Source organism: Calidris pugnax, unplaced genomic scaffold, assembly GCF_001431845.1.
Source record: "Calidris pugnax isolate Ruff unplaced genomic scaffold, ASM143184v1 scaffold314, whole genome shotgun sequence".
NCBI classification, from domain to species: domain Eukaryota; kingdom Metazoa; phylum Chordata; class Aves; order Charadriiformes; family Scolopacidae; genus Calidris; species Calidris pugnax.
This window is the reverse complement of record NW_015091027.1, coordinates 632,814-648,300: the sequence shown is the minus strand read 5'-3', so window position 1 is coordinate 648,300 and position 15,487 is coordinate 632,814. Positions and strand designations below refer to the sequence as shown.

General features: G+C 61.0%; 1 protein-coding gene across 3 annotated transcripts in view; it reads right to left on the bottom strand.

The window, feature by feature from the left end:
* Nucleotides 1–11,003: 11,003 nt before the first annotated feature.
* FGFR1 (fibroblast growth factor receptor 1) overlaps nt 11,004–15,487 on the bottom strand; it is a 24,764-nt gene continuing 20,280 nt past the window's right edge. For all 3 annotated transcript variants that reach the window (XM_014955929.1, XM_014955927.1, XM_014955928.1), the window contains 9 exons: nt 15,264–15,409; nt 15,018–15,139; nt 14,782–14,892; nt 14,471–14,661; nt 14,200–14,322; nt 13,977–14,047; nt 13,382–13,519; nt 12,800–12,905; nt 11,004–12,683 (listed from right to left, as the gene is read on the bottom strand). In XM_014955929.1, the coding sequence (XP_014811415.1) occupies nt 12,507–12,683; nt 12,800–12,905; nt 13,382–13,519; nt 13,977–14,047; nt 14,200–14,322; nt 14,471–14,661; nt 14,782–14,892; nt 15,018–15,139; nt 15,264–15,409 (1,185 nt within the window). In that variant the 3' untranslated portion in view covers nt 11,004–12,506. The remainder of the gene's footprint in view (nt 12,684–12,799; nt 12,906–13,381; nt 13,520–13,976; nt 14,048–14,199; nt 14,323–14,470; nt 14,662–14,781; nt 14,893–15,017; nt 15,140–15,263; nt 15,410–15,487) is intronic.

Genomic DNA, 15,487 nt, shown 5'->3' with positions numbered 1-15,487 from the left:
GCAGAGAGCAGCACCAGGCAGTTCTTTGGGTGGAAAAGTCCCGAAATGGGCTGTTTGGGAGCGGCCCCCCCCTCCCTCCGTCCCCAGCCCCTGTCCGTCCGTCCGTCCGTCCGTCCCGCTCTCCGCCGGGCAGGGCAGGACGCGTGACCAGCCCAAACCCGCAAAAACCTTCAAAAAACAGGCTTTTAAACGCCAAAAAAACCCGCCAAAGCTGGATGCTGAGCCGGGCTGGGAAACGCGCTGGAGTTAAGCCGGGATCCTGCCTCCAGGTACAAGCGGCGTCCAACAACCGTGATAAAAACACCCGGATCCCGGGAGGACTGGTCATACTGGTGCCTGTACTGGGACCTCCTGCCGCTGCCCGGTACCGGGGGCCACCCCGGCCAGCTCGGGGGGGGGACAGCTTGCCCCCCAGCCCCAGCTTGTCCCCAGCCACAGCCCCGGGGGGCTCAACCCCCGCTCCCCCGGCGACACACAAAAGCTGCAGGTCCCGGGCGCCTCGGGAGCCCCGTCGGGCGTTAAAGAGTTGAACCTTAGGAAAGGCAGCTTTTCATTGGCGTGAAGGCCTGGGTACAGAAGGAGCTGGGCTGGAAGCCCAGTAAAGCCCAGTTTGAAATCCTCTGCAGGGCCATACCCACGGGGTCGGGGCCCACAGCCTGCCCCACTGCCACCGCAGCGCTACCAGCTCAGGCTCTTGCTCCCAGCTGGTGTGGTTTAACCAGTAACTGGTGCACAGAACGGGCCGTGAGGCTGTTCATTTCACAGTCACACTTGTCCCAAGGAGAAGCAGCAAAGCAAAGGGGGGACCAGCGCTCTCCTCAACGTGGGGTTCAGTTTAAAGGCTCAGAAAGACCCAAGAACCCGCTGGATGAGAGCGGGGCCGGGCAGAGCACGGTGACCACTGCCTGCCTTCCTCAGGAGAGCTGTGGGGCACAGCCAGAGAAGGCAGAGACCTGCCCTTCAGGACCCCTTGTTTCACGAGAGGAACCAACCCGGGGACCCTCACGCGTTGCCCACGTGGCTGAACCCCTCTGGGCCCAGAACTGCAGGGCAGAAGGTGCTCTGGGACTCACAGCACTTCACAGAGGGATCCTTCGCACACTCCAGCGTGGACTGGTTTTTGGTAGACTCTACAGGAGGATACTGGAAAGCTGGTTTTAGCATTCGTTAGGTTTTTTTTTTTTTTTTTTTTTTTTCCTAGTGAAACTGTTGCACATTAACTTAAATGAATAAATATTAATTGCAGCAGGGACAGAGAGGTACCTCTTCCCATTCCAGTGCAAGCGGCCAGCCACTGGGCTCTCAGGTCATTCTGACTTATTAAATTAAGCATTACAGAAGGTAATGCTTAATTACAGAACATACAGAAGCCTCATTACAGGACCTTCCTTTGCTCGTCCCTCTGGAGGATTTTCCATCTCTGCTGACTTCTCTCTTCAAAGCAACTTGCTCAAACTGATTTTATTGTCCTTCAGGCATTCTCTTTCTTATAGCATTAGCTGGCCAGGATACCACTGTTAAAGATGGTTCTTTTTTCAGTTTTATAGATGGGTCCTGGTCATCAGGTACCTGTCTGCCTATGGGTGACTGTACATCGGGACAGTGATATAACATTTTTGTAAAAGTAGCCAATGACATTTTTGTAGAAGTAGCCAGGTTGGCTAAGGTGGATGCATAGAAAGAGAGCCCCAGGTAGTGACAAGATGGACTCATCAAAAGTATCTGTCTATTTAAGTATTAATAATTTACTTTGGAACAAAGTTGGTAATGTAACTGTCCTTGGCAAATAATTCTAGCTTAGAGAATGCAGGCAAATAACATCAATCATTCTGTAGACAATCATATCTTAAATGTTGAGATGATTAGCAAATACAACTGTATTCATGATGTGGTAGATGTACTTCCTAGAATAAGCTCCTTTCTGGAATCAATATCGTCATATAATTGTCCACGCAACCAAGTTTTAAAACTATGTATATTATAAAGGTATGATGAAATATTTGCTGTTAATTCTCTCGGGCAGCATGTCTTTTTTAAGATTCTTGCCCTTTAAGTTTATCATAAAATTACTGTTTAAACTGAATCCGGGCACATGGAATGTCAGCTTGAAACTGCAATGTACATTGGTGGTTGGGAAGATGAAGAGTATGGCAATTGTAAAATGAGTTGGGAATTTTTCCATAAGTAGTAAGATTCCTCCTACTCCAGCTCAATTAGATGGGCGTTATTTTGAAAGCCTAATGCAACTAATTTAAGATAGAAGTTGAAAAATAAATAGATTAATGACAATGACAGTGTGTTGGTTTAAAAGGTTTTATTGTCACAAAACCTACAGTTAGAAAAGTTCCACTAAGGTTCTCCTTAACAGTCCTTTCCCACTCTGTAAAGTATTTCAGTAAACGCTAGAGAAATATTGTGCATGATGAATGGTTTGGTTACATAATAAAAGGCTGCACTTGGAGGATTTTTTTTGCTTTGTAGCTATAGTTGCTCCTACTGTAAATTTGGGTTCTGCAGTCAGTAGAGCAGTGTCCAGGCCCAGGCTGAGTCTCACTGCTGCTGTGATTAAATTATCCCGGGGACCCTGCTCCTCACACACAACCCTGCGGGAACAGCCCAACGTCCGTGCCAGGGGAGGCAGAGCTGGGCTGAGAAGTTGTTTTTTATTTCCAGGGGCAATTAAGAGCCCCGGGAGGGAGCGTTACCCAGAAATGCCCCCTCGGCACGGCCCGGCTGAAGGCACCCATCGCGGCTGAGGAATTTCCAATTCCCAGGATCCGCCGTTCATTAGCGCGGGGTAATGAAGTGTTTTCAGCACCGACCAGACTTCAAAGGTCCCTGCTCTCCCCCCGCCCGCAGCAGCTGAGCTTCAAAGCCCAGAGCCCGGCCTTGCGTCCAGACCCGCTCCAGCCGTCGGGGGAGAAGAGAAATCCCCCCACACACACAGGCAGGGGGGAGATACTGCCTGGGACCCGGCCTTGCCCCCCACTCCGCAGCCCCCAGGGACAGGGCATTGGTGAGGGGATCCCCAAGGCTCCTGCACACACGTGGGCATCACCCCCTGGTCAGTGCTCCTGCAGCCAGAGCCCCAGGCCCCCTAATTGACCCTCCCCCAAGCATCACTGGCACACAGACATATGTCCTCCACTCTAACAGCTCACCAAACTCATCCCTGAGCCTGCAGCCCGTGGAATTGGGGCCAGGCCCCCCAGTTGACCCCCCCCCAAGCATCACTGGCACACAGACGTATGTCCTCCACTCCTAACAGCTCACCAACCTCATCCCTACTCTGCCTGCAGCCCGTGGAATTGGGGGCGCAGCAGCTGAGCTTCAAAGCCCAGAGCCCGGCCTTGCGTCCAGACCCGCTCCAGCCGTCGGGGGAGAAGAGAAATCCCCCCCCCCCACGCAGGCAGGGGGGAGATACCGCCTGGGACCCAGCCTTTCCCCCCACTCCTGCCCCTTCTGCAGCCCCCAGGGACAGGGCATCGGCGAGGGGATCCCCAAGGCTCCTGCACCCACGTGGGCATCACCCCCTGGTCAGTGCTCCTGCAGCCAGAGCCCCAGGCCCCCCAGTTGACCCCCCCCCAAGCATCACTGGCACACAGACGTATGTCCTCCACTCCTAACAGCTCACCAACCTCATCCCTACTCTGCCTGCAGCCCGTGGAATTGGGGGCAGGCACCCACAGCAATGGGCTCATCTTCCCCCTGCCTTAATACCTTAATGCCACCCCCAACAGGGACCAGTTTCCAGCAGCACCAACAGCTGAGCAGGATCAGGCCATCAGCTCCTCGGGGTAAACAATCCAACAGGGACAGGTTTGGGAAAGCTGATTTTGAACCCGGCAGGAACACTCTTGCAAACCCACAGGGCTCTGAGCCCACCCGGTCACGGGTGGCAGGGAAGAGTATTTGCTGCTTCCCCGTGTGTGTGCCCAGGCAGCGCCAGCCCCACCGCCCCGGTAAGGGCTGTTGGGGGGGGTCAGGGACACAGAGGAGGAGGAGGGAGGTTTCTTCTGGGGCTGTAGAATCAACACTGACCTGTTTTCTATCCTACCATCAGGGAGGAGAGTTTCTAACACACGGTTATTGTGGGTGCCCAAACACCTGCCTCTGGTTTGGAGTAACAGCGCGTCCCCAAAGCCCTTGGGAGGGACGAGGGGCACACACCGAGCTGCTCCCCAGCAGGGTGGGGGTGACAGCAGCATTCCCAGGAAAAACCCCGCAGAGGCAGGAGGGAGCAGCTGTGGGGAGAAAACCCCTCTCAGCCCATCTCACAGCCTCGGTATTGCAAAAATTAAACCATTCCCCAGAGAACAACAATAATAATAACAACGAGAGCAGAGCCCCAGAGCTGGGGAGCACTTACCGGTGGTGCTGGGAGGCTCTGGGGGGGGCTATGGGGCAGGAGCCCTCCTCCTGCTCCGGCTTTAAAGGGACCCACTCGCCCCCACCCACTGCGGGTCTCCCTGGGGCTGGGGGTGGCCCTGCCTCCCCAGGGGCTTCTGGCAGAGCCCCCATCATCCCCCAAGCCACCCCACATCCCCACCACGGGGGTCTCTGTGCTGCATGGTGCACCAGCAGGCCTGGCTGGGGGGATGAACACCCCGTTATTCTGGCAGCCTGGAAAGTTTTCAGGGTGTTTGGAGAACTTAGAGTTGAATTTCAACTTGTCAGGGGCTTTTCCGGGCTCGGTGCAGGAGGCAGGCTGAAAATTACTGAGATAATACCCTTAATTTCCTGCAAATGGGTAATGTTCCCTTGAAAGACTGCCACTCCGATAGTCCTTAAATACATCTGAGGGGAACATCTTACACCACATAATGCAAGATAATGAGGGAAATCATCTTCTCCCGCCCGGTGATCCAGGCCTGGAACCCGGCTGAACTCTCCCTGGCAGCGTTTAGCAGCCGCCCGGGGAGCTTTGAGGTGAAATGATCAAATAATAGATCCTCTGGGGGCTGCTTCACCAGCCAGAGAGGAGCAGCAGGTTTGTCCAAAGGGTCGGGCAGCCCTCGAGCACCCCAAAGGGCTCGGGAGATGCCTTCTGGCTGGGGATGGGTCCGTCTGCTGGGGTCAGGCATCCCCCCAGCCCCTCGGCCGTCTGAAACTCACCCACTGCCACCGTCCTTAAATGAGGGGCTTAACAACGTATTTCTTCTGAGTAACCCACCATCCAGGAGAAATGCTCAGCTCCGTGGCCTCAGCAGCTTCACCAGGGCATCAGGAGCTGTGAGTTATCCGGCTGAGGTGCAGGGAGTGTGAGGGGTCTGATTCTCTGCTGGTTTAATGGTCATTAGCAGTAATTAACATGCAGGGCAGCGGTTGGTGACCAGGGCGATGGTGGGACCCAGCCCTGGGGGGCTCTGCTCAGCCCCCACCAAGCTGTCCCCATCGCCTGCCTTCTCCCCCCGAGCACCCACCCCACGCCGGCTCCCAGCGGACCCTCGGGATGCTCCTGCAGCCCCTGCCTGAGGCGGAGGGAGAGGAGGAGGAGGCTGGCGGGGTGTCCTGGGCGGGAGGAAGGCAGAGCCGGCCTGTGCCTGCCGCCCTGGGAGCAGCACATTCTTCTGCTGAGAGGTTTTGCAGATGGAGAGGGGAGAGGGGCTGGCGGGGAGCCCGCGGCATCACCTGGGCGCTGCGCTCCGGCCACGGGCGAGCTCAGGAGGGGCTAAGGCAAGCCAAGGGCAAGCTAAGGGCAAGCTAAGGGCAAGTTAAGGGCAAGCCAAGGCTAGCTGAGGGCGAGCTAAGGTGCTCCCCGTGGCCCCCTCCTCCTGGCTGAGCTCTGCCGTGACCACGCCACGCTGGCGTGTGTGCGAGGGGTCGCTTCATGTCTGCTCTCCTGCTGTTTCTCATTTAGAAAGATCTGGAAGCCGGGGCTTGTTCTTCCCTGGTTTTCCCGCCGTGAACCCCCCCACCTCCCCCAGCTGCGGCAGAGTCACCAGCTTTGGTGTTTAGCCTGAAAATGAGCACAAATTGTGAGCAAACCCATCCTTTTCCCTGGGGGGGGAGCAGGGCACAGGCACCAGGTGGAGGTGGATGAACCCAGAGCAGGGTTGGGCCACCTACACATCTCTGAACAAACCCATTTTCAGACCCAAAATCCCTGCACCCCCCCAGCTGCTTCCCCCAGCCCTCTCAGGTTGTTGGCTCGATCCCCCCCCCATCAGGCAGCAGCCCCCCCGGGCTGGGAGAGGGAAGTCCTTCCCGGGTGGGTTTGCCCAAAGCTGTGGAGAGGAGCCCTGGCCCCTGTGCCCCTCGGTGGGTGTCTGTGGGTGTAGCTTGTGCCCGGTGTCCCGGGAGCCCCGGCACCTTCCTGGGACCCCCTCACCCCCCAGGCACAAAAAGCGGGGGAGTCAGTGGCTTTCCTACATCCCCCCCCCAACCCCGAGCGAGGGGAGGAAACGGACCCAGCAGAGCCCCATAAATTACTGGATTCTGTTCTGCAAGATCGGGCAAATTAAACGTGTCAGAGCTCCAAGGCCGTGTGTGCTTTGGCGCGGGGAGAGCTTTTCCAGCCACGCCGCTGCCAAACGCCTCCCCCCGGCTCCCGCTCCTCCGGGTTATCCTTCCCCCGGGCACCCCCGCGCCATCCCCGCTCCCGGCTCCGACCCGGGCTTTATGGCACCGCGTCTGCCGCCGTCCCGCCGGGGGGGACCGCGCCGGTGCGGCCACGACTCGCCCGGGACCCGGGACACGGGGGGGGATTTGTCCTGGATGTCGGTGGGACCCGTCCCCCCGTGGCACAGCCAGCCCCGTCCTTGCGTCAGCCTCTTCCCCAGAAAGCTGCCGGGGAAAGACGCACCGGTCAGCACTTTTATGGTAGATTAATATTCAGAGGGAAAAAGCACTGATTTAGTGAGGCCCAAGCACAACAAAGGCTGAGATTTATGGCCTCCTGTACCGGGGCGTTGCGTTCCTCGCAGTTCTGTCTGTTCTGAGTCTGCAACAAAGGAGAGGGAGCCTTATGCCTGCGTCAAGGACTGGGGACCCGGGGACCGAACCCTGCACCGGGCGTCACGGGGGGCAGCTGGGGGTGTCCCCACAGTGTCTGCCAGGGGTGGGCCCGTCCTGCCCCTGCCCACCCTCCCACCCCGGCTGCACCCGATGGAACCCCGGCATGGGGATACTGGGGAGATACTGGGGGGATGCCAGAGGGATGCCGGAGGGATGCTGGAGGGATGCTGGAGGGGATACTAGGGGGACACTGGGGAGATGCTGGAGTGATGCTGGAGGGATACTGGGAGGATTCTGGAGAGATGCTGGAGGGATGGGGGGGTAGATGCTGGAGAGATGTGCCGGAGGGATGTGGGAGGGATGCTGTGGGGATGCTGGAGAGATGCTGGGGGGGTGCCGGAGGGATGCCAGAGTGATGCTGGGGGTATACTGGAGGAATGCTGGGGGATTTTGGGGGGGATTCTAGGGGGGATGCTGGGGGCTCGTGCTGCAGGGCTTCCCCCCACAGCTGGAGCTGAGCCGCGATGCTGCCACCGGCCCGGCCCAGGCTGTGCTCAGGATTTGGGAACATCCCAGGGGTGCGGAGGGTGCCGGGTCCCTCGGGGCTCTCAGCGGAGCGGGAGCTGCCCGTGGCTGCCCCGGTTCATACCCCACGTTTTGTTGGGATGAAATGGAGCCGATCTGTGGTGTTTGCCAGGGGCTGCCGTGCCAGCTGCCGGGGCAGCGACGTGCGGCGGGGGAGAGAGCGGTGCCAAGCTCCCCCCTCGGGAAGGGCCGGGGTGGCCGGGGCCGGGGCACGTGCCAGGTCACCGATGGCCACCGCAGGGCTCGGTGTGGGAGCCCCATGTGCGAATGGGCCCTTCCATCCTGCCCTCCCCACACCCAGCACCCACCCCACGGCCCCAGGGATGGGGCTGGCAGAGGGGGGTGAGGGGTTCTCCTCCCCCAGGCATCCCCAGGGTTTCGGGGAGTGCCACCCTGAGCCCCAGGCAGATTTTGGCTGCAGCCAGCCCTCCCGGGGGCTGCGGCCATGGTCCTGCTCTCCTTGAGCTTCCCGCAGTGCCCACTCAGCAGCCCCCACCTCTCGGGGCGGGGGGCGCAGGCTTATTTCCTTACAAAAAGGCAATTTATGGCTGGAAATCTGCCCTGGCTTCATTGCCAACCCCCTCCTGCTCCTCTCACCCTCAGCCGTGGGGCTGGGGGCTGCTGGCACCCCTCTGCCCACCGCGCTGGGGGGCTGCCCGTCCCGTCCGCCCCTGCATGGCACAGAGCGGGGTCTGCCTGGCCACAGCAGCTCCGGGGGGCAGCGAGGGTTTTTGGGGGAGCCCTGTGCCCCCTCGCAGGTTGCCTCCGCCACAGCTGTGCACATCTGGCTCCCTCTTCCCTCAGCTGTGGGTGGCCGCGGGGGGGGCTGGAGCCAGACCCCTGGTCCTGCTGACCCCACAACTGGGTGGGACGCGCAGGGTGGGGGGGTGTCACGGCCCCGGGTGGGAGGGGGGGTGAATCCAGGGTGCCCCCTGAGCCGTGCAGCAGGAGCGGGGCCGTGGGATGCCCCAGGGTGGGAGTGCAGAGGTCCCTGCCATGGCTGGGGCTGGACACAGCCCAGCTCAGCCCCGCACGGAGCAGCCAGGTCCTGGGCCCCCGCCAAGGGATCGTCTGGGTCCTGCACAGCCGGAGGGCTTTAAAAGGAGAGGAGGAGGAAGGCGAGGAGTGGAGGAGACAAAGGATGCTGTGGGAGCCAAACACGCCATTCTGGGCCCAGGGCTTGGTGGCCACCAGCCCTAATGCCCCCGGCCACCAGCTCAGGGGGGCTCCCACAGGCAGTGACGCCAGATTCTCGATTGTTTTGGGGTCATTTCCTGAGGGATCCCGTCCCACCCACCTCCTAAGTGCAATTGCTGGAGGAGGGTCCGGTGTTGGGTAGAGCTGGAGATGGCTTTGGTCCTGCTGGTCCCCGCTTGCCAGGGTTTCCCACAGAGGGGTCACAGGATGAGCTGCTGCCGCCGTGTCCTGGGCTTGCTGAGACCCCTGGGGTCCTGCTCCGTGCGGGGGCCACCTTCGTGGCTGGCTCTGTGACCGGTGCTGGCACCGGGGTGGGAGGGGGGGTGAATCCAGGGTGCCCCCTGAGCCGTGCAGCAGGAGCGGGGCCGTGGGATGCCCCAGGGTGGGAGTGCAGAGGTCCCTGCCATGGCTGGGGCTGGACACAGCCCAGCTCAGCCCCGCACGGAGCAGCCAGGTCCTGGGCCCCCGCCAAGGGATCGTCTGGGTCCTGCACAGCCGGAGGGCTTTAAAAGGAGAGGAGGAGGAAGGCGAGGAGTGGAGGAGACAAAGGATGCTGTGGGAGCCAAACACGCCATTCTGGGCCCAGGGCTTGGTGGCCACCAGCCCTAATGCCCCCGGCCACCAGCTCAGGGGGGCTCCCACAGGCAGTGACGCCAGATTCTCGATTGTTTTGGGGTCATTTCCTGAGGGATCCCGTCCCACCCACCTCCTAAGTTCAATTGCTGGAGGAGGGTCCGGTGTTGGGTAGAGCTGGAGATGGCTTTGGTCCTGCTGGTCCCCGCTTGCCAGGGTTTCCCACAGAGGGGTCACAGGATGAGCTGCTGCCGCCGTGTCCTGGGCTTGCTGAGACCCCTGGGGTCCTGCTCCGTGCGGGGGCCACCTTCGTGGCTGGCTCTGTGACGGGTGCTGGCACCGGCGTTGGGGTGTCTCCATCTCCTGGAGTTGCCCAGGTGAAGAGGATCCTGCACCGGGAAGAGGAGCCAGATGTCCTTGCTCTGGGGCCACCGGTCCCTGCAGAATCCCCAGGGGCTTCGTCCCGATGAAGGGCAGAGCAGTGTCCCCAGGGTCCTGCAGGAGGGACCCTCTGTGCCCTGGGGTCCCCCAGGGGATGCAGAGGGCACCCGGCCTGCGTGTGCCCACCCCTTCCCCAGCCCCGCGGTGTGCGTTAGCAGCGCTGCTGGAGCTGCTCTGCTTATTATCATATTTAATTGCCCTCCTGGTAACCCCAGGAAATGAGCAGAAGATGGTGATAGCAGCAGTTTCTGATGATGTAAACACGAGCTCCAGCTCGCCCGCCGCCCGGCCAAGTCCGTCCCGGGGAGAGCAGTGATTTATGAAGACCCCCAGCCCCGCTCCCCCCGCTGCCGGCTGCCTGGGCTGCCAGTTTAATCTCGGCCTGTGAATTCAACATAAATCACTTGATTAAAAGCTCTACTTAATTTAGAGGGGGGTGGGGGGGGGAAGGAGGGGGAGCAGAGCGCAGCTGATCGATTTAATTTACACAGGGAAACAGCAACAAGCAGATGCTTTTAAAAGGGCCAGAGAGGCCGATGATGCTGCAGCTGCTTCATCTTAACCATTTCGGTGCTCGGCAAAGGGGCTGCAGCCTCTCGTTACCCCCAGGTGAGCCCCCACCTGGACCCCCCCATGGCCAAGCTGCTCAGGGGGGGGGCATGGGGCACAGGATCCCCCATGATGCCCCAATTGAGGGTCCTGGGCAGCATCTTTAACCCAGGGCCAGGGGTTTCTGGAGGCAGCAGGTCAGGTTTAAACACAAAGAGGCTGGGGCCGGCACTGACTCCGTCCTGGGAGGAGGAAAAAAGACAGGAAAAATGGAAATTGAACCAGGACCACCGTGGTTACATCAGGAGGGGGGAGGCTGCCCGGCCAGACCCCCACCATCCCATCCCAATGGGGGCTCGCAGGGTCCAGAGCTGCATCACCCCCAGTCCACGGGGCTGGTGGCACCTTCTGAGGGGTCCTCGGGTGGGTTGTATCCAGGAAGGGACCCTCCAGGTGACACTTTCTGGCACCATCACAGTTGCCCACATGGAGTTTCGGTAGCAAAAAGGTGGTGAATGGTGTTTGGTGGCTGAACAGGAGAATATTTTCACAGGGAATGCTGAAGCCATGAAAACCAGAGCTCCCACAAAAGCAGCCACCGTTCTCTGAGCGTCGCTTCCCTGAACACGGAGCTCCAGCACCCGGGCCCCTACGGCCCCTTCCCCATCACCCCCCCAGGGACGGGGCCAGGGCTGGCAAAGTCTCGGTTAAAGTCTTTAATAATTACAAGAATTCCAGATTCATTACAGAAGAGTTTACAACAAATAATATTTCTCCATACAAAGGCAAAATAAACTTTCAAGTAATAGCGTCCCGGCGCGGGAGTCTCAAGGCCAGTGACGGGGAGGGAGGGAGGGGGCACACGCAGCCCCTTCCCCGGCCCCCGTCCGTCCTCCCCGGCACCAGCTCTGGGGAGCAGAGCCCGGGCACCGCAACCGCCTCGGGGACGGGGACCACGGGCAGGGACGGGCCGAGCGGTGCCACCCCCCGGGCGCCGGTAAGGCACTGGTGGGCATCGCCCGGGGAGGGGGGCTACGGAGGGTGGGCATCCCCCGGCTGGGGCACGGCAGGGCTGGGAGTGGGCACCGGTGTCCCAGTGCCTCGAGGGGGCTGGCGTGACCCCCAGCTCCTTCCTCCAGGGAGCCAAGCGGTGGGGCAGGGGCTGCAGCCCCCTCCCCAGGGCACCGGCACCGCCTAAAGCACCAATATGGTGCCGCGGGCGCCCGGCAGGCGATGCCCGGCCCCAGCCCTGCCAGAGCCCCGGGGGGACACGGGGGGGGACACCAGGGCAAGGCCAGGCACGTAATGACAACGTATTCCCAAAAGGCATCGACACATTATTATTATTGTTTAATACAACCCCATATAAAACTGAAGCAGCAGCAGCAATTCTTATTGAGGGACCTAAACTGAAATAGGTTTAGAACATAATTTAAAAAAATAAAAACAGCAAAAGTAGCAAAATATATGAATTTTTTTTTTTTTTTTTTATAGCAACTGATATCTACCAGCCACTAGTACCTTACTACCAAACTGGTATATCTCTGGTAACAACCCTTTTAAAAAGACATGTAAATATATATTCATATTTATACATATTTTTAGTTATGTACACAGGACTTCTGTTTTTAGCACTGGTGGGTTTGGCTGCCCCTGCCACCGGTGCTGAGCCCCGCGGGCACCGCGTCCCCCCCTTCCAGGGGAGCAGGGGGTCGGTGCTGGCGCCGCGGGACCGGCCCTGGAGCATCCCCATCCCGGGCACAGGACCCCGGTGCTGCCCACGAGGTGTCCGGGCTCCGTGGCCACAGAAACCCAGTGCCGGGCTCGGCTGAGCGAGTTCTCCAGGTCCTCCAGACACAACACCCCATCCCGGGATGGGTGGCAGCTCCCCGGGCAGGCACTGCCCACGGGAGAGGATTTTGGCTTCACCAAGTGGGAATATTCAAGCACAGACTTCATGGAAAAAAGGTTTTAAAGGTAACGAAAGGGAACACCAAAGAAACCACCGGAAGAAAGGAAACCTTTGGGGTGTGAGAGCTCGCAGCCGAGGGGCAGGGGTGGGTTTGGGGGGTGAGATGCTGCCGTTGTGTCTCTGAGCCCCGTTCTGCAGCAGCTCAGCAGCGCGGGCAGCGCGGGCAGCGGCCCCCGGTGCCCCCCGGGCACGGGCACGGCGCGGTGTGGCAGTCCCTGCGGCAGTGCCACCCTCAGTGTCGCTTCAGTCCGCTGTTGGTGTGCTGGGGGGGGAACTTGGGAAGGCACGGCTCGTCGGGGAGAGGGTCGTGAGAGAACACAGAGTCCTCTCCCGAGGAGCAGGTGGAGCTGCGCGTGTCCGGGAAGCCGGGGGAATACTGGTCCAGAGGCATGGAGAGGTCCAGGTACTCCTGGGGGGGAGGAACACCGAGGAGGGGCTCAGGAGGGGACCGAGCATCCCCCCAGGGAGCACCCCCCCACACCCCCAGGCAGGGTCGGGGGGTGTCACGGGTGCCAACTCTCCTACCTGGTTGGAGGTCATGGCCACGATCCGATCCAGATCTTCTACCAGCTGCTTGAAGGTGGGTCTCTGGGAGGGGACGGCGTGCCAGCAATCCCGCATCATCATGTACCTGGGGGGGCAGAGGGAGGGCTGAGCCCGGGGCGAGCGGCTGGGGCTGGGGACCCCCCACCCCCGGGAGCAGAGCAGCACCCAGGGACGGTCCCTGGCACTCAGGCTGGGACCTGTGGCCAGCAAAAATGCTATTCTGGGGATTCAGGGCTAATCCCTTGGCTGGGAGGACGGGACCCCCTGCCCACCCTCCTGGCTGTGAGCGCTGGGACGGATGTGGAGGTATTTTGGGAGGAGGATGTCGGGGAGCAGAGCTAGTCCCTGCTCCGGGGTCACCCCGGGACCCACTCCCAGCGAGAAATAACGCAGGGAGGTGGTGATTACTGCAAACAGATGGAGCTGATGTGTTTGCAGGGCTGGGAACTGCTGGGAAAGTGACTCTGCCTGTGTCCCCCTGTGTCCCCCTGCGCCCCAGAGACTCCCCATCCCACGGGGTGCCAGGGTCCCCCTCCCTCCCCGTCCCAGCGCCGCACTCACAGCTCGTTGGTGCAGTTGCTGGGCTTGTCCATCCTGTGACCTTCCTTCAGCAGCTTGAAGAGCTCCTCGACGGGCACGCCGGGGTAGGGCGAGCCGCCCAGGGTGAAGATCTCCCACAGCAGCACCCCGAAGGACCACCTGCCCGGGGCGAGCACAGGGAAATGCTGGGGCGCGTGGCTCCCGTGGGGCCAGCACCCCCCTTTTCACTTCAGAAGCTCGTTTGCGGGGAGGGAGCAGCACTAACAGCTTCCATTTGCTCTGGAGACAAACGAGCCCCAGCGCCAAATGCAATTTGGATTCAAAATATTTTGTCTGCCGACGCTAATTATATTTTCCCTTAAATTAAGAGGGATCACATCTGCTGCGCGGTGCTGCGGGTCCCGTTCAGCAGCGGGCGCTGGGACCTCCAAGAGACGCTGTGAGATGCAACGCAGGCAGCGAGAGCGCTGCTGGCCCAGGTGGCCACCAAGGGCCACGTCCCCCAGCCCACGGCAGAGCGCCCAGTGGACAAGTGAGGGGTCCCCCGTGCTGGCAGCTCCGGCTCCCCATCTCCCCCCGTCCCAGCCCATCACTTTGCCCCGTGGCCAGTACTCACACGTCGCTCTGGTGGGTGTATATTCGGTCGAACAGAGCCTCCGGGGCCATCCACTTCACCGGCAGGCGGCCCTGGGACAGGAGAAAGCCCCACGTGGGCTTGGTGCCACCAAGGAGCGAGCCCTGCCTGCCCGTGGCACGGCTGACCCGGGTCGGGGCACCCCTGGCACGGAGAGCCCAGCTGCCCTCGCCCACCCCAGCTCAGCCCCTCGCCCACCACTCACGTTGGTTGTTTTCTTGTAGTAATCGATGTGGTGGATGTCACGGGCCAGACCGAAGTCAGCGATCTTCATCACGTTGTCCTCGGTCACCAGGACGTTCCTGGCCGCCAGGTCCCTGTGGATGCACTGACCCAGCACGGGGCTGTCAGGGGGTCCCCCAAGCCCCCCAATGGTTCCCCCATGAAGGAATGGGCTGGAAGGGAAGGGTGCAACCCCTCCAGGAGACCAGCCGCCGGGCTCCCCATCCCACCACCGCACCCCGGGAGCTCCTCACCTTCTTGGAGGCCAGGTACTCCATGCCCCGGGCCACCTGGTAGGCGCAGGAGACCAGGTCCTTGAAGGAGAGCTGCTCCTCGGGGACGCGGGTGGGGTTGTAGCAGTACTCCATGCCGGGGGGCCGCCGGGCTTGCAGGTACTCCCGCAGGTTGCCCTTGCTCGCGTACTCCACGATCACGTAGAGGGGTCCTGCAGGGACGGCGGGGTGAGTGGCTGGACCACGGAGTGGGGTCGGCCCCTTCCCACCACGGGGATGGCAGCCGGAGGGGCAGCCCAGGGGATGTTCCCCCCCCGCTCGCACACCCTCACCATCCTGCGTGCAGGCCCCCAGCAGGTTGATGATGTTCTTGTGCTTGCCGATCATCTTCATCATCTCCATCTCGGAGATGAGGTCGGACAGGTCCTTCTCCGTGGCGTCGGCTAAAGCAGCGGAGAAGGGCGCAGTCAGGGGGGGCCAGGCTGGGTCCCCCCCATCGTTGCACACCCAGCCCCAGCCTGTGGCATCGTGCTGGGACCCCACTCCCTCCCTTCTCACCACCACTTACACTTGAGCATCTTCACGGCCACCTTGGTCACGCGGTTTGGCTTGTCCTTGTCGAGGCCGATGGCTTCTGCCAGCACCACCTGCCCGAAGCACCCTTCTCCCAGGGGCTTGCCCAGGATCAGCCTGGAGGGAGGAGAGACCCTGAGGCGGGGGCCGGTAGCCACGGGGGGAAGGAGGTCGGTCGCCAGCATTGGGAAGCAGCACCAGGAGTGCCACCATCCTCCCCCAGGCTGGGACAGGCCCTCACCTGTCCCGGGGCAGCTCCCAGCGCGGGTCCTCGGGGAGCTCGTACTCGGAGACGCCGGCCAGCATGGGGGTGCCGCTGGAGGAGAGGCGCGAGGGCCGCACCAGCATCATGCCCGAGTTCATGGAGGAGCTGGAGTCGGCCGACACCTGCACGGGGACCGTGGGTTACCTTCTCGCCGCGCCGGGGCCGGGAGGGAGACGCTGACCCGGAGCCTTCACACCCCC